The following is a 19,251-nucleotide window of genomic DNA, read 5'->3' as shown; positions in this document are numbered from 1 at the left end:
ACTTTAAAATCTTTATTTTCTTACAAAACTGAAGAAGATCTTCCTCCTCAGCGCTCCGCCAGACCGTTTGATTTTTTCAGCCTGTTATTTTCCCCTTGTGGGCTGATTTCCATCTCCAGGACCTGCGGTGATGCGATCCCATGTGAACGGTCACATTACCACCTGACGATCATTCCCACAGAGGAGTCCACAGCAGAGTCTGGGCTAGTGTCCAGCTTCCATGCTTTAACCAGTGTTGTGCAAGGGTGTACAGCCCCCCCCCCCCACCCATGGTGAGCTGTTCAGCTACACTCCAGTTATCCTGGTTTGTTAAAGGGAACCAATCACCAGGATTTTTGTATACAAGCTAAAGCCAGTGCTATACTGGCACCATCAGGCTGCGTATCTACATATCTGCAGTTGGCAGCTCAGATGTATAGATTTTTAAATCAAAAAAAAGTTTCACGATTCACTTGGTCTGTGGAAGGACCTGTGTGAGGTCATATCCACATGACCAGAAGGGGTGGGGCCTCGGCCACCAAAGCTGGATACCAGGTCACATTGATATGACCTCCCACAGGTCCTCCCACAAAAGGAAGTCATTTGTATAATACTTATGCCAAATTCTAACAGGAGGAGGAGAACTATGAATACGTTATCTGCTCCTTTGCTGCTGTCACTCAAGCAGCATCGCATTTTATAAACTTTACTTTCTTGGACTTCAAAACCTAAACATCCGAGCTGACCACTGCAGGTATGTATAGAATCAGCCCGATAGTGCCAGTATGACACTGGCTCTACCTTGTATACTAATCCTAGTTGGTTCTTCACAGCGCCCCTTTTCACTTTTACACTTACTAAAAGTATGAGGACAAAACTACTGTGCACACTGGTACAATACTACAGGGCACAAGGATGGGGGAAATTACTGCACCATCGGGACACTACTACTACAAGATGTTGGCTGAGATTACTATATTATGCTGCTAATTGTAAAACATTACTACAAGGTGATACAATGTAAAAAAAAAAACCCCAAAATAAAGCATGACTGCCATTAAAAATGCTTTATATTTAAACTAAACAAAAAAGTGCAAGTTTGTTATAATAAACAAGCAACACAATTTAAAAAAAAAAGTGATTCAAAAGGTTAAATATAAAATCTATATTAAAAATGTCATTTTGTCCTGCAAAGAATTCAGCCCCTCAATTTTTTTCTATATGCAGCCCTTCCACCCAGCTGAGTTTGAGACCCCTGCAATAGGCCTATAGTGCTTGTAAAGAGTTGTGCAGCCCATACTAGTTTAGTGGTGAGGTGTAAGTTCACATCCAATCTGCTTTTAACTAACCAATACATTGGTAAGAGTAGATAGTTGAGTTATCACTTGGCCCAGCTGGGCACATACACAGGTGGTGGTCTGTGGTCAGGAGTTAAGGCCCAGTCACACACAACGACTTACCAGCGATCCCGAAAACGATGCGACCTGATAGGGATCGCAGGTAAGTCGCTGGGAGGTCGCAGGTGAGATGTCACACAGTCAGATCTTACCAGCGTTGCAGAACAATACAGGTTGCAGTAGCGACCTGTATAACGATCTCAGCAGTCACTGTGACCCTGTCACACAGTGTCAAATACAGCGATGGGTCCTGCCCAGGAGGACATCGCCTTTGAAGAAAATTACCTGGACCATTCAGCAACGACCGGCGACCTCACAGCAGGGGCCTGATCGCTGGTAGATGTCACACATAACGAGATCGCTAACGGAATCGCTACTGCGTCACAGAAACCGTGACTCAGCTGCGATCTCGCTAGCAATCTCGTTATGTGTGACAGTACCTTTATCCATTGGCTAAAGAAGAGTTGGGTAAACAGCTCCCTCATGTGGTCAACATATGTAAATGCATATGGCCAGCCTAGCGGCTTCATGCAAGCCATTTGTGGGGACAACAGAACCACCACCATACAGGCGGTCAGCTTATCCCACCAAATGTAATATTTGTGGGGCCATTAGACAAGCAGACCACAGCACACAACCAACTGCAAGCATAAGACTATTGGCAGACGTTTTTTGGCCAGTTTTCCAAAAACTCACTCCTAATTAGTGACCACAACAAATGGGCCTCAGGAGTTTGAAGCACTGCGTCAGCCGCCAAGCATGCAGGCATTTTAGAACTCCGTTCTGGCTCCACACGTTGCACCTTAACCCCTTTACGACCCATGACGTACTGGGTGTGTTATTGATAGTGTGCGGTTAAACCCCGCAGGCTGCCGTAGGCAGTACGCAAACATCAGCTGATTTCAACAGCTGACATGTGTGCCTGCTAGTCGCAAGTGGAATCTCCTTCCACCCGCAACTATTAACCCCTTACGTCTCACTGCCAAAATCCGGCAGTGAGACGAAGATGTGCAGCGCCATAACGATAACTTACCCGCACCCATCGGAAGTAACATGACGTGATCACGTGACTTCCAGGGTCATGTGATGCATGTAGCTATCATGAGTCCCTTTCTCTCAATGCCAGCAAAGCACCGGCAGTGAGTAAAGCCACCTCAAGAGCTCAGCTGTGTAGCTGTGATCTGGAGAAATGGAAGAGCGATCAGATTGCTGATCGTTTTAGTCCCCTAAGGCAGGGTTCCCCAACTCCAGTCCTCAAGGCCCACCAACAGTGCATGTTTTCAGGATTTCCTTAGCATTGCACTGCTGTTGGAACCAGCACCTGGGCAGGTAATTACATTAACACCTGTGCAATACTAAGGAAATCCCAAAAACCTGCACTGTTGGTGGGCCTTGAGGACTGGAGTTGGGGACCTCTGCCCTAAGGTACCTAGAGGATTTCACTTTCCAGCAACGTAATTGCGATTCCCGAAATCTGACACTGCTTTTTATCCATGCAGATTTGAAGCAGTTTCAGATCACGTCAATTCTGTCAGCAATTTTTTTGGCCACACAGAGCAGCAAAAATGTAGAGAAAGATACCAGACTCCAGAGATCTCATTAACAGGGATGTTTGTGTAGTTTTGATAAAAATATCAGTAGATTAGAAGGACTAATGAAACTGGAGGATTTCCAGCAGCTGATTCACAGTTTCTCTACAACCCCACCACTGATTACATGTGCAGAAAGCTGCCAATCAGTGGTATGAGCAGGTTATACAGGGCTCAGCATTCCGAGACCTGCAGCAGATATTCATTTTGATAGTTACTATGTAGCTCAGTAAGTGACATCGCTGGAATCAGTCTCTGCCCCTACTTTATGCTGCTCTCAGATCCCCTTTGGTGGGCTCTAGACACTGCTTGGTCTCTCCCCAGGTTCTCAGATTTCTGTTCCCTTCACATGGAGGGTTGGAGCTTGCCGATCAGATCTCGTCAGGACCCTGCCCAAGCTGGTGAGCAGCAGTGTTGGAAAGGGCAGCAGATGACTGTTCATCAAATCCACCGTCCTAAGTCATCAACGTCATAGGGCCAAGGAGGACTGTATAAAAGAGCAGACAAGGATTTCTCTGCCAGATATTCTCGCAGGCAGTGCTGTATTAGTCTGTGGCGGAGGTCACATTGTTGTGCTTCAGTAAGTGATGAAGTATTCCAGAATTGCACCACACGATTTCCACACCTCATTCTACATTACAGATATTGCACAGTGCGATGCACACAATTAGATTTCACACCCAGTGAGAATATGCACATTTCACACATATAAAGTGTATGTATCACCACCAGAGATCTGCAGGCAGGGAATACTTTAGCAATTACCAACTTGTGGGTCTGTCATGTCATACCATGTTGCACAGGTCATGTACCCAAAGAAATCCATGGGCATGATTTCATCGGAATATTAGTTTTTCATTTTACCATAAGCTATGATGCACTGTAAAGACGAAGGGGTTGTCCTAGTAGTGCACATCCTATAGAGAGTCCCTATGTTTCCACCTTATAATAAACACTTCTGCTTCCCTCCAGTGCCTGCGCTGTTCCAGCTGTGCAGGACTGACCCTCCCAGGAATGGTGCTAGATGGTCATGAAATGCCTGCAGCCAGGTCGCTTCACTCTACCCACACTCCAATAAATCTATACAGAAGTAGTGATCATCTTTCCCTCTGTATGTACGATTTCTCTGAAGGTGGGGGAATAAAAGGCCTCTGAATGCAGGGATCACATGACAATGTTGCACAATTCCCAGGAAAGGCAATCCTACACCGCTGGAACAGCACAGGCATTGGTGGGAAGTAGAAAGGTTATTTTACAAGGTGAAAACTGGGATTCAGAAAGGAGGGGGGGGGGGGGGGGAGGGTGTGGATGTCCACTACCAGGACAACCCTTCTTCCTATGAAATCATGCCCATAGATTCCTTGGGATACAATAAGACTTGTGCAACATGGTATTACATGACAGGCCAACAAGTTGTAATTGCTGAAAAGTGACCTAAAGTAGTAGTGGACAACCCCTTTAAAAGAAGCACTCACATTAAGTGTCTTCAAATCAGCATGTAGGTGTCGTGTCAATGTGTTCATATACTCCACTACCGCCATCTCCTCCTGTATCCAGCATGATTCTGAGTGACAGCACACTGCTCTGTGTAACCCGGAAGTGGCTTCAACAATGAAAATCTATGGAGCCTCAGAACGAGGCACCATAGACTAGGCTAATATTGTAAGAGCAACTCCACGTGACAGCACAGTGAGCCTGCTAGTCTGAAGAGCAGCGACATCACTGATCAGGAGAGTGAATGTGCTGGATACTGAAGACTGTGGTAGGGCAGTATATCTGTATGGACAGAGGGGAAAAAATGTTTTATGAAGCATCCTGGTATATATTTGGCAGACAACGGCTAAAGGGTTACTAACCTGAGCCAATTTAGCAAGGAACCAGGCTGTGTCCATAGAGCGCACTCCTGACATACAAGCTATATCAACTAAAGTGCTGCATTAAACTACATATAAAGCAGAAAATAAAGCAATGGGGAGAGGGGAAGGGAGGCAAGGACAAAAGTGATGGTAAAGGCCCCCCCGACAAGAGCAACGTGATCAATGGAACAGAACATCCAGTCAGATGTAAAGTGCTCTCCATACAAGACTGAAAAAAGGGGATGAGAATGTTAACCCCTTCAGCCCCGGGGCACTTTCCGTTTTTTCCTCCCCTTCTTCCGAGAGCCGTAACTTTATTTTTCCGTCAATCTTGCCATATGAGGGCTTGTTTTTTTGCGGGACGAGTTGTACTTTTAAATGAAACCATAAGTTTTACCATATGGTGTACTGTAAAACGGCAAAAAAATTCCAAATGCGGAAAAATTGCAAAAAAAGTGATGGCACAATCGTTTTTTGGGATGTTTTATTCACGGTGTTCACTATATGGTAAAACGGATGTGTGGGTATGATGCCTGAGGTTGGTGCGAGTTTGTAGACACCAAACATGTCTAGGTTTACTTGTGTCTAAAAGGGGTTACAAAAATTCACAAGCTTGTCCAATAAAAGTGGCGCACGTTTTGCGCCATTCTGAAACACGTAGCGTTCTTATTTTTGGATCTATGGCTCAGTGTTGGCTTATTTTTTGTGTCTCGAGCTGACGTTTCTAATGATACCATTTTTGCGCTGATGCTACGTTTTGATCGCTTCTTATTGCAGTTTGCGTTAAACTTGCGGCGACCAAAAACGTAATTTTGGCGTTTGGATTTTTGCCACTACGCCGTTTACCAGATTAATTGATTTTATATTTTGATAAATCGGGCATTTCTGAACGCGGCAATACCAAATGTGTATATTTATTTTTTTAACCCTTTAATTTTCAATGGGGAAAAGGGGAGGTGATTTGAACTTTTAGGTTTTTTTTATTTAAAACTTTTCTTCATTTTTTTATTTTACTAGTCCCCCTAGGGGTCTTTAGCGATCAGCAATCCGATCGCTCTTATATATCTGCTGATCACAGATATACAACAGATTCAGTCACTTTCTCTGTTCCGTGCTGAGGGAAAACGAAAGTGAGACATCATAGCTGCAGGCATCACCACATGACCCTGTGCTACGATGGCAACCACCGATAGTCACGTGATCATGCACATGACTTCCGGTGGGGGCGGTGGTAAGTAAAAAAACATGGCCGCACGCATATAAATCTTGCTGCCAGACTTTGGCAGCAAGATTTAAGGGGTTAATGACCACAGGTGGAAGAGATTCCACCTGCGGCTAGCAGGCACACATGTCAGCTGTTGAAAACAGCTGATGTGTGCCGACCGCTGCCGCCTGCCCGCGGCAGGGCTTAACGGGACACGCTCCATGACGGATATATCCGTCCATGGTCGTGAAGGGGTTAAATGCAAAGCTGAAAAAGGAGATCATGGCTGGCCTATAAGTGGAGAACGAATCTGCACAGGTTGCAGAAACCAGAATGCTATGGCGTGGAGGAGGGGCAGCGGAGAATATATTACATACAACATGTCAAGACCTAAACAATAATTACACGAACCCAAAAATCAACAGAAGGAAGTGTAATCAGCAGTCTATAGATGTACATTTTAGACCATGTAAAGCCTGATGGGGTGGGGTGAGGGGAGGGTGACCACAACTGAAGGCCCTTTCCAGAATCATGGCAGTACCCGTCAGTCTGAAATTTAATTTTTAGCCTGCACTAAATAATATCTGGGTGCCTGACGGCTTGTGATGGGTAACAAGCCTTCACCTGACACGCCACTCATGATCCCTAGGTTCCTTGTACTTCCATATGCTGAAGCTGTTAGACCAGCTGAGGAGGATGCAAGCAGGAACAATGCTCACATACTCCTATACCAGCACAGGCAGTAAAGCTCAGAAACGGATGGTCTTGGCATAATGCCAGCCTTAGTGTGGTGGAGGATACTGGATCTAGAGGTAAATAAAAGCAATGGGACCTGAGACAGCGAGACTACAGAAGAAAGAAAAAAAAAAAAAAAAAAAGGTTAGTGGTGATTGAACTGGTGTAGGAAGACTTTCCAGTAATGCACTCTACTCCGAAGGAAGAAATTAGTCTATTGCCACCTATAGGGGGGGGGGGGGGGGGGGATGCCCTGCAAGTCAGTAAAAGTCATATTAAAAAGTCTTGATACATTGGGGGCTTAGTAAATCCAGACATCCAGGACTCAAGGTCATAATCCTCAGGCTGTGTGCACTCTGCACCGCACCTAAAAAGGTGCGCTTCAGAGCGCAGCTGAAAAGCTCCGTTCTGAAGCGCACGGTGCCGGCAGAGAATGTGCGCTCTGCATGCTGCCTCTCCCTATAGACAGCATGCAAACCGCACGGGAGAAGTGACTTGTCACTTCTTAGCACGCAGCGATTCAGGCAGCAGCCGAAGTGCTGCGTTCCAATATGCCACGTGCGCACGGCTCCTGCACAATCTCCATAGACTGTGCAGGGGACGCAGGACGCATGCAGTTATGCTGCGCTGCAGATCGCAGCATAACTGCATGTAATACGCACACGTGTGCACATAGCCCTAAGGCCCAGTCACACACGACTTACCAGCGATCCCGAAAACGATGCGACCTGATAGGGATCGCAGGTAAGTCGTTGGGAGGTCGCATGTGAGATGTCACACAGTCAGATCTTACCAGTGATGCAGGAACAATACAGGTTGCAGTAGCGACCTGTATAACGATCTCAGCAGTCACTGACCCTGTCACACAGCGTCAAACACAGCGATGTGTCTTGCCCAGCAGGACAGCCTTTGAAGAAAATGGCCTGGACCATTCTGCAAGGACTAGCGATCTCGCAGCAGGAGCCTGATCGCTGGTAGGTGTCACAGATAAGATCGCTAACGGGATCGCTACTGCGTCAAACGGTGACTTAGCAGCGATCTCGTTGTGTGACGGTACCTTTAGAGTAAGATTCTGATTGGATTTATGAGGAGTCCTTGATGCCGCTCTCTAAGCAGAACGACAAACCACCACCACCTACAGGACATTGAGAGACCATATTTCTCTTTCTTCTGGCGGAGAATGTGTCTCCCTTAACCCCTTAGATCAATTTTAAGTCTTATTGGTCATCAGTAAGTGACTAGCATCCTCTCAGGCATCAGCTGTACACTAGCAGAACCTGCTGCATCAGGCACGATCAGAGATGGCACGTGTCATGGTAATTTAACCCCATTGATGCTACTGTGGATAGGGACTACAGAATCTAGAGGTTAGCTGGGGGGGGGGGGGTTGGAATTGATCCTTCTTAGCCCCCCCCCCCCCCCCATCAGCACCCTGAGATCAGGATTGTGTGGTTCTGATAGTTGCAATGGCGATTCACGGCCAAAATAACTCAGTGCCGGCTATAGTGGCCTATTCAGAACCAAGCCACATTCATGTGGTAAAAAAAAAAAACCCACTCCAGCCATGGCACTTTGCATTAATTTCTGAAAAGCACCTAAAAAAAAAAAAAAAAAAAAAAAAAAGGTAAACTACCTGGGTGGGGTAATTTGACACTTCGATTTGAGAAAAGAAAAAAGTGGCCTGGTCCCTATGGGTTAAAAGCTACTCCATCAGCACAGGATTACTGTTCACACCAAGTCCAGGCGCCCATGCATCATTTAAATCCACCGTCCCACTAGCTGGTTTGCCATCACCTCCTCTCTTGGTTCATGAAGCCAGAGCTGTCAATCACAGAAGGGGGGAGGGTGTGAGCAGTCATCCTGTGCTGACTGACCCATTAAAAAGGGACTCTGATCACCAGAATATCAAATGTACAGCCTTCTAGCGCCATATACCATGCAAAAAAAAAACAAAACCCTCGATCTGGAAAAAAAAAAAAAAAGTCACGTGTGATGGGACAGTCACATCAGCAGTCCAGTGCATTCACTGTGCCAGTGTTCTACTCTGATGGAAATGAGCACAATACCTGCTGGATGTCCAGGGTTGTAGGGCGCTGCATGCAGCAGGGTCTCCGCACCTATAGTCATAGCGTGTGATTGAAACAGTGTGGTATCACCTACTTTCCAATTTGTATTTTATTTTTGCAAAAATAAAGAATTCCATCAAGAACTAACTAATAGTGCATGGTGGAAAATTCCTGTGTCAGCAAGAAGCCAGCTACCAGGACCGGCTGCAGGTTTATCCATGCAAGATTGTTTTTCGTGCAAATAGTTAATGGAGCTGAGGTCAGCACAAGGACAACTTTGGGCTCCCTTGTACAACACGTTTACGGCTTCCAAAAAGCCACACCAAAAAGATGGTACTGCCCTATGGTGCCAGCCACTACACATATTCCAAGGAACAAGACGCACCTTATTAGTGATATGGTGCTCTATAACAAAACAGCCCACGGAGATCCAGGTATAGATAAGGTATGGCGCATAATGCTGTAAGGAGCCATCTCTTCTCTACTTGTGCCACTGAAAGCCGCCACATTACATAAGTATGTCAAGTGCGCAAACTCCTTATTACATTACATAATCTTTTTTAGTGCAATATAAAAAAAGGTTGGGAAACAGAACATCTAGGTGTTACCCAGAGGCACCTAGAGCCATAAGCAGCCTTGTTATACAAGGGAACAGGCAAAAGTGACTTACATAATCTGCTTTGCATTTATGGCAATAGGTGTGGTGAGAAAGTTTACTTTGTTAGTGTCATGACCTAGTTTTCTCACTGAACTGTAGCCAGACATAATATTCTTCATGCCACCATCCATGCTTCAGAGAGTGAAATCAATACTCTTGTGGATGTCCTGCAAGGGTCATTCTTGATAGACAATGGAAATCTTGACAAAGTGAATAGAAAAGTGGGCTCAGCACTGAAAAAAAAAAAAAAAATATATAAAAAAAAAAAACTTATTGGAATCCGGTTAAAACAGTCTGGGAACATGTACACAATGAAGAGCAGGAAAAACTTTACGCGTTTCGGACAGGCTAATTTAAAACCAAAAAGTGTCCTTAGTCATAAGCTAGCTTAAATTATTAGCCTGTCTGAAACGCGTAAAGTTTTTCCTGCTCTTCATTGTGTACAACGTGTTCCCAGACTGTTTTAACCGGATTCCAATAAGTTTTTTTAGATCAGTGCTGAGCCCACTTTTTTCTATTCACTCTTTGCCACACATACCGGTATGGACTGACCGGCAGGACTCGTGCACTCTGGAGGAAAGCATGGACTTTGATGGTAGGTGAGCTGGATTTTCTCCCCTTTGTTGTTAATGGAAATCTTGACACTACCATGATCTGGCTTCCCACCCCTGTGCCACCATCAACCCACTCAAGCCTGTGGATTTCCAAGCAACTTAACTTTATGCCTCAGCTGGGTCTGGTTCAGTGGCACAAGGGTGGACAACTCCTGGTAATTCACCATTTACTCTAGGACAACTTATTTTCCGTGGACGCTTTTCTAGCCTTTATGACTCAGATTGCAATGTATATCAAAAGAAAAAAATCTAAAAGCCTCACCTGTAGTACCGAGACTGCAAGTAGGTTGAGCACACCGCTTTAGAAACATGACTAGCCGAGCCAAAATCGATCACCTTCACTCTATACGGCTGACGTGCCGGATCCACCAACATGATATTCTCTGGTTTCAGATCAGCGTGAATCAGCCCCAAGCTCTTCAGCTTCATTAGGGCAGTGGCGACCTGCTGTAATATGGGCCGGATGTACTTCAGCGGAAGAGGACTGAATTTATTTTGCTTCAGAAAGTCATAAAGGTTCTGTTCCAACATTTCAAATACAAGGCAAGTGTGATTCTTGTGCTGGAAGCACTCGTAGGAGCGTACAAAGTTGTACTCATCAGCATTCTCGCTGCTCAGGCGTGAGAGGATGCTCACCTCTATCTGGCCTTGCCTGGCATAGGAAGGATGGTTCTTTAAGATCTTAATAGCCACAATTTCCTTTGTGCTTCGCTTCCAGCATTTTGCCACTTGACCAAAAGTCCCTCGGCCCAAAAACTCCAGGACTTCATAGCTGTTGGTCATGGAACACAGGATTTCGTGCTGAACGAGCTGGTAATCCCCCTCGCCATTGGAACTGCTGCTTTTAGTGGTTACGGTGGTGGTTGTGGCAGCCGCACCCACCGCGGTCCTGTTTTGCAGCATTAGAGGCGGCCGTTCATCGATAATCTGCACACTACCGTTGCTGTCCACCTCCTCACTTTTTCTTTTCAGTCCACATTTTTGGTATGGTTCCAGTAAAGAAACGTTGCTTCTGTGGTTTAGGATTTGGCTGCTCTGGAAGGAGGAGGTGGGTCCACTGCCAGTACTGTCGGCGGCAGTAACCACTATATGTTCTGCTGTGGTGGCTGGGATAAGGAGATTGGGCTCGTAGGCAGCAGGTAGACTAAAGTTTGCTACCTGGTGAGATGAACTTGCGTGCCCTTGAGCGACTGAGAGGTTCTTGCTGTGTGCGTAATACTTGTTGCTATTACCCTGTCCCGTAACATCCCAGCCAGAAGGCTCAACTTTAAGTTTCTTTGCACTACAGAAGGCACTGGACGATACTAAAGGAGGTGAGAACACCTGCAGCTGTGATGCCATACCTGAAAAGACAGAAAGAGGACACTTAGTCAAATTGTAGACCATGAACACAAAACACCAAGAAAGGGACACAACTGGGAAGTAGACGGACCCATCCGTGAATGAAGGAACGCAGCTGCACATGGCCTTCATTGACAATATCTAGCATTCTGGCTTCTCTAAAAATAAAGAGGATGCGGTCGGAGTGGTCTTACAGGACAGATTCCAGAAAACAATTACTCAGCATGGAAGGCTTTAGGTTTATTTTTCCAAATGGAAGCTCTCGGGGGGCACGAAAGGAATTTACACTGATCTGACCTCCTAGGGAATGACATTTCGCTGTGGCCTGCAGTGTATAGAACCAGCGCAGACAGACGGCTTTTTCCATCTGCTATTCTGTGGAATGAGACCTCTAAACAATTTACCATGAAGGCTCTGCTGCGGGGAGTTTACATTTCAGGCAAATCCACAAATGATTAGTGTTAATACACAGGAGGGGGAGAATCTAAACAGATGATTTACAGAAATAAGCAGCTACAGTCACTGCAGCGTTACAGCCCTCATATCAGCTAAATGGTTACTATACCAGCCTGGACTAAGGCTGACAGCCACCTCCCCCGAATGCATACACTTAAGGTAATCAATCGGATGGAGCTGCAATAACAGACAAAGCCTAAATGTGGCGCTGTACATGGGAGAAGGGGAATGGAAAGGATTGAGATTGTAATCTTGAACAAAATTGTTGTATATTGCAGCTCAGCTTTAGTCAGTAGAATTAAATACCAGAAAACCTAGACTGGTGGGGGATGGGGTCTCAGACTCCTCCCATCACGAATCTAGGGCTTAGTGGCAGCTGTGGGCTGCCATTAACTCCATTATGCCTAAGCCACACGGCATGAAAATCGGTGAGAGTGCAGTGTGAGAATGGGAATAGCCAGCTACAGAGGAGAGTGAGAGAAATCCCTCCCTCCCCTCAGTGCTGGGCCGCCCCCCGCAGCTGAGGTCCGCTCGCACGGTCGTACCTCAGTCGCAGGGACACTCGCATGACTCGGCTCTGCTGTACTGCCAGCGTGAGCAGAGTGTCATGCGAGGGGATCACAGTAATCCCCGTGTGGCCCCGGCCTTACCCAGATTGCCACCACACCATGGCAAACAGGAAGAGCCAGGTAAAGTGCCGGGACTCAAACCAAGTACAAGGCTTATTCAGCAGGCAGCAGTTTCTTGAAACATCATACTAGAAATGCCAACTGCCCCAACTACCACATCCAGAAGAGTGTCCTCATGATAGTCTTGCCATGTTACACATACACCCTACAGGAGCTTTATTCAGTGGATGGGCTCACGAAGTCTGTACTTTTAGAAGCTTACTTTAGGGCTAGTGGTGATTACAAGACTGCCATAGACCGCAGTGGAATAAAGCTCCAGCGCCCTGATAATTGTGGTGTCCACTCAACAAGCGAGCAGTCAGGAAAGCGAACCTGTAATTCAGTCCTCAACGTTAATTATATGGCTGCCTCTCTAACAGAGACTGGGATTAGCCAGGAAAATGGGAGTCTAGGCTGGAGGTCAGAGCAAACCAGGAAAGAAAAATAACCCTGCAGTCAAAGGGTGCTGAGCACAGTGAGGAGCAGAACAAGGCGACCTCTTATGGGGGCTAATATGACCTCTGGAAATGAGTAACCGATGTCCTGTGTGGAGGGGGGGGGGGGTGTGTATTTCATTGTCACAAGCTGAATGTGAGTGCAGCTGTGTGGTTACATTCAAAAGGGACCAGTGGTGCTTTATTTTCCAACCACACGCCGCCCTCCCTTACTAGGATTGAAAAAACTGATGGCCGCACGTCACAGAACAAAGGCAAGTTTTCAGAGGCAAATCAGAATCCAATTCCAGTTTTCATAGTGAAGGCAATGTAAAACATGCAGCATTTAACCCATTAGACTATCTTTGCTGTCAGCCTTCGTGATGAGGCATGTATTGGGCCCATGGCCAAGATAGGACTATATCATTCAGCCACTAGTGTCATGTGTCAACTGATGCGCACACTAGATTGGCAAGTATCAGCTCTCCATTGTAACAAGGTTTCATTATAATCCCAGGGAACCCCTTTATTAAAGTAAAGGTTAGTCGATCCACCTAGGTTTTATAATCAAATCCAATGACTTCCACTTCCTTCTACAACTTTTCACTAGAAAAGGAAACGTTCCAGCCACCACTATAGATATGCAGACAGTTTAGTCCATTTTGGGCAGAAAATTAAAGAATTTGTTACACAAAACAGGAGTAATCTCTGAAGGTGCTGCACCCATGGCACATTCAAGCATCAGCCTCGATTTGCAGAGTAGAAACCCAGATTAAATGCCAACATGTAAACAGTGCGACAGCGGCTCTTCGGAATAAACGTAAAGTATCCAATTAAAGGGGTATTCTCAAATCATCCATTCATGGCAACATTGGGAATAGCAGCCATATGCCATTCGCAGGACAACAGGACTATGGGGAGGGCTGCGCTGTAATGTTTCAGTGACGTTCAAGATTTACTTTAAAGGGAACCTGTCACCTAGAATATGCGTTGTGACCTATCAGCAGACGCATGTGTGCCCTAATTACACCTCCCTACCCATCCTTGTGTTGTAAAGTTAATAAAACTAATAAACGTTTTATTACCTTCATATATTTCGTATGTAAAATAGCAGGGAATGTGGTCACAGGGCGGCACCTTGCCCTATGGACGTCTCCATACTTTCCGTGGTATGACGCCCCTGTGGGCATGATACCATGGAGCGACGTCACAGTTGCTCATTCTCTCCTGCGCGCATTGCAGCAGGCTTCTCTTCCGGGTTCTCCTTGTCAGTTTCAGACACGCACTGCGCATGTGCGTCTGAAGCCGGTGATTGAACACCTGGAAACGAAGCCTGCCGCAATGTGCGCAGGATAGAATGAGCGACGGGGACATCACTCCATGGTATCATGCCCACAGGGGCGTGATACCACGGAAATATGCAGACGTCCATAGGGCAAGGCGCCGCCCATGGGACCAAATACCTTCATATTTCCTATGTAAATAGCAGGGTAATAAAACATTACTTTCATATTATACAATTTTACAGCACAGGGATGGAAGGGAGGTGTAATTAGGGCACACATGCGTCTGCTGAGAGCTCAGAACGCATATTCTAGGTGAAGGGTTCCCTTTAAAGTTTGCATCTTTAATACATTGCAATCAGCACTGAACGTCCAGTTGCTAAGTTTAATAGGTCTGAAACCTGAAATCCGTGATTAAAAGCACATCACCAGGATTCTCCTATATATGGTAACCTAAAGCCAGTGCTATACTGGCACCATCATACTGATAATATACATACCTTTAGGCTGGGGCCACACAGGGCACTATTGCGATGCTCACATGACCCTCGGCTCGTGCTGACAGCACAGCAGAGCCGAGTGTCATGCTTGTATCCCTGCGACTGCGGTCTGACTGTGCGTGCGGCTCTTGAGGGGCAGGCCAGATTTCTCCATTGCGTTTTGCGCTCTGCACGCGTGGTACACCAGTGTACCGCACGTGCAGTGCGATTTTTCTCGCCCCATTCACTTGAATGGGTGAGAGAAAAAGTCTCGCATTACACCTGCAGCATGCTGCGATTGTTTTCTCGGTCCAATTAGGGCTGAGAACATAAATCGCTCATGTGCGCTGACACAGGCTAATATTGGTCCGAGTGGAAGGCGATGCTTTATCACTCCACACGCTCCGATTTCATGCCGTGTGGCTTAGGCCTTAGTTGTGAGATTTGTCTGTATTTCAAAAACTATACGACCAGTTCCAGAAATGTACAGTTTTTGACTGGTAGCAGCTGCCAAATAGCTAGTGTGGGTGGGGTTTTGCCATCTATTCCATCCCTGTCTGGCCTCTTTAGAGGCTAGACTGTATGGGCTCCTTCCAGGTATGAGTCATTTGTCACGTGATAGGGCTGCATCTCTAACACTCCCCTTACAGCAGGGGTGGGGACCTCCGGCCTGTGGGCCATGCCCTTTTATGAGTCCCCCGGGCAGATTCCCGGGGGCGGCAGTGCTTGAGCCACCACCGCCATATTGTGGGCCGCCGGCCCTTTAAATCCGCAGATGTGCTGCTGTGCTTACCAATGCGTTCTCCCGCTGGCCAATGCCAGCAAGAGGCGACTTCGTGGGTGGGTTTAGTGCTCTGCGTTGCCTGCCCCCCGGAGCTGCTGTGCGCCCTGGCCAGTGCTTTGTGGCCCCCCAATGCTATGCATCACCCCAGGTTTGTGTGTCCCCCCCAACTGATGTCAGGGCTCCATAAGTGATATCTGCCCCTCTCGTGTGGTGCCTGCGCCCCCACCCCTCTCGTGTGGTGCCTGTCCTCGGCGTCTCCAGTGACTAATACATCACAGGAGGGCCGGGGGGGCACATACATGTCCCCAGCCCCTTGTGTGATGTATGTGCCCCCAGTGTCTCCTGTGATGTATCTACAGCGTCTGTTGTGATGTATATGATTTACCAATCTTAATACAGAGTTGACTGTGCTCCAGACCCCTGACAAATTAAAAAGCAGCTGTGAAAAGAAACACGATTAGTATCACCAAACATCACAGCTGCACCAAAGAGAAGCAGCTCCGCCGCCACAGTAGGGGTAAGTTAATTGTTTGACCAAATATAGCTGGGTCATTTTCACATTGATTATTTTGTGTGGCCCCTGAAGGTAGGTAGAGGTTTTAAAATGGACCCTGGCTGAAGTAAAAAAAAAAAAAAAAAAAAAAAGGTTCCCCACCCCTGCCTTACAGTGACATCTACAGGCAGATGTGGGGTTTTGCTATGTATTCCCTCCCCCACAGTAGCTATTCAGCAGCTGCTGCTAATCAAAAAGCTGTACATTTCTGTAAATGTACTTGCCTGTATTTCAAACACTAAACATCCAAGCTGACATTTAAAAGGTATGTATAGAATCAGCATGATCGTGGCAGTATAGCACTGGCAGGGATTGCTGGAGCATCACTACATGGCCGCTGGGGAGCTGTCAATCAGGCAGGTCTCCACAGCAATCAGATCAGCCACCAGTGACCTATGTAACGACGCTGTGCTTTGTAACCATAGTACATATTGGGTTACTAAGCAAAGCGCTTTTCTTATAGTTACCCGATGTGTACCTTGGCCATGTGTGCAGGGAGCCGGCTTCTACAACTGGTGGACGCGGGTAACCAAGCAAAGCGCTTTGCTTGGTTACCCAGTGTACCTTGGTTACCAGCGTCCGCAGAAGCCGTCTCCCTGTACATTCAGATCGTTGCACTGTCAAACACAGATGTGTGCTTCACAGTGGGAGAGAAACGACGAAAAAAAAGACACACACACACACGTCACTTAGTGAGACATGGTCTTAAGCCTCATGTAGAAACAGGAAGTCTTTTCCCTGCATGAGTCATCATTAGAACCAGGGCTGTGGAGTCGGTAAGCCAAACCTTCGGCTCCGACTCTGGCTCCGACTCCTACATATATTGCTTATAGTTAGGTGAAAAATTTATTGTAGTACATGAATATGTGTATGTGAACATTAGACATTTAATAATTTTTATGATACAATAATCAAGATATTTGGATAGAACATAAAATATATTTATTGGATACAACTTTAGAACACAAAACTGTAATAAATTGTAAATATGTAATACACTATGTAATATACAGTAGATTACATATATATCTTGTGTGTGTATATACACTGTGTATATATATATAATATTACATATTTACAATTTATTAGTTTTTTGTGTTCTAAAGTTGTATTCCAATAAATATTTTATGTTCTATCCAAATATCTTGATTATTGTATCATAAAAACAATTAAATGTCTGATGTTCACATTATACTACAATAAATTTTTCACTTAAATATAAGCATTATACTAAATGTTATTATTTAGTAAAATATTCAGCACATTCTGCATTGCACTCCTGTCCCCAATTTATTATATATTTTAGGAGTCGGAGTCGGTGCATTTTATACCGACTCCAACTCCGACTCCGACTCCACCAAAATGAGCTCCGACTCCGACTCCGACTCCACGACTCCGACTCCACAGCCCTGATTAGAACTACAAAGTGTTTTCAGTAACCTAGATTTGTAGTTTAACGATAACTCATGCAGGTGGTGGGGGGGGGGGGGGACATACAAACCTGGAGTGGCATTGGAATTCACTTCTATGAGAGTAATGGCAAATCAAATTCTTAACAATTCCCATGAAGATAGCTCTAATATCCAATTCACTGACATTTAGTTGTTAAAGTTTGATTTTTGGGCCTCTCGCAGTAGGTCACCTGAAGCTGTGTGGCGTTCAATGGGCACAGTCCAGGTAGAAATGGCTGCCATCACCATTCCTCATATCCAGGAACCTCTGCCAATTACCGGGCCCCCTCATCACCCCCAAGATGTACATGTAGAAACACTTATGTAGCACTAAATTATTTAATAATGTACAACTTACGTAATCTCGCCCTGGTCTATTTATACTGACGGATAATCCTTTCCTGTCACAGAAGGCCGGTTTCTCCATCTGCATTTCCATAAAACACGCTAAGCTGTGCTTTCACCTACAACAGGCCCCTTACCGTCAGCTGCTGCCGGACACTTACAGTACGTCCTGTCAGCTGTATCCTCTGCCATCGCAACGACTATATAAATAGGGATAATTACTACTTCTTATAAGCGGCCTGTCATTACTGATGGACAGCAGAACCTGAAGTGAGCCTAAGAACATCTGAGCAGGCAAACCGTACACTGTAGGGAACGGCAATCCTGTCAGAAAACCACCATTTATGTAACAGATTAAACAGCCAAGGGAGGGGGTTGAAGGTGCTTAGCTTTTCCCTAGAACCTGCGCCCTCTTATCTGTAAGGCAGTTTCTGGTATTGCAGCAATAGAATAAATAGGTCTTCCAGTCACTGGGTTTGGTTTACAAATGCTGAAAGTTAAAGCTACAGATTTGAGATGGCTTCAAATTTGCAATGATAAAGAAAATGGGCAACAAACTTAATATTTCAGAAGTCTCATTCTCTTTGGAGGGTACAAGGAAAGGCTTCAGTTTTAAGGACTAACCTGAACAAAACACCAAATTAAACGTTTGCACATTACCTTAAGCCAAGCACCATATAGGTGCCATGGGCTGACCTTATGGAGGTGTATGAGATTCTGCAGTGAAGGGTAAATTCATTGGCAGGAACTAAATTACATAAGCGGAGAAGTGAGGTCTAGGGACAAAGGAGCTGGTATCAACCTAAGAGCAAGATTGTGCCAGGAGCTTTGATGGGTCAGGAAGGAGTTAGGCCCTGTGCGTACTTGCCGCGGATTATTTGCGGATTTGCTGCATGTGTCGCTGCAGAAAATGTTCACAACATCTGTGCAGTGATTCACCAGCAAAACCTACGGGGAAAAAAAAAAAAAAAAAAAATCCTGTGTGCACTAAGCGGAATTTGACAGCTGCATGTTTTGCTGCGGGATTCCCACAGCAAAAACAATTGCATGTCACTTTTCCGCACGTCGCTGCGGGATTTCACTACATTGACTGTAATGTAATCGTGAAATCCCACAGGGAATAACGCAGGCAGCAAATTCTGTGCGGTTCATTGCGTTTTCCTCCGTTATTCCCTGCGGTATTTCACGGTTTACCTGTGGTAATGTACATCGCTGCCTGCGGTTTGCAGGGAAGTGATGTCATTATGCCAGGAAGAGGAAGCGGAGCTGAAAGTAAAACATACACAGAGACACAGAATACACATACAAAGCAAATGGAAATATAGAAAAGAAAAAAAAAAACACATGTGCTCCACCGTA

At 45.8% G+C, this 19,251-nt stretch overlaps 1 protein-coding gene across 2 annotated transcripts in view; it reads right to left on the bottom strand.

Annotated features, from left to right (window-relative positions):
* Positions 1-19,251, bottom strand: part of HIPK1 (homeodomain interacting protein kinase 1) — an 81,776-nt gene that overhangs the window by 50,963 nt on the left and 11,562 nt on the right. For both annotated transcript variants that reach the window (XM_075335604.1, XM_075335605.1), the window contains exon 2: positions 10,361-11,441. In XM_075335604.1, coding sequence (XP_075191719.1) covers positions 10,361-11,439 — 1,079 coding nt within the window. In that variant the 5' untranslated portion in view covers positions 11,440-11,441. The remainder of the gene's footprint in view (positions 1-10,360; positions 11,442-19,251) is intronic.

This window comes from Anomaloglossus baeobatrachus, chromosome 2, assembly GCF_048569485.1.
Source record: "Anomaloglossus baeobatrachus isolate aAnoBae1 chromosome 2, aAnoBae1.hap1, whole genome shotgun sequence".
Lineage (NCBI taxonomy): Eukaryota > Metazoa > Chordata > Amphibia > Anura > Aromobatidae > Anomaloglossus > Anomaloglossus baeobatrachus.
Note: the sequence above shows the minus strand (reverse complement) of the source record. Positions and strands in the feature narration are given on the sequence as shown.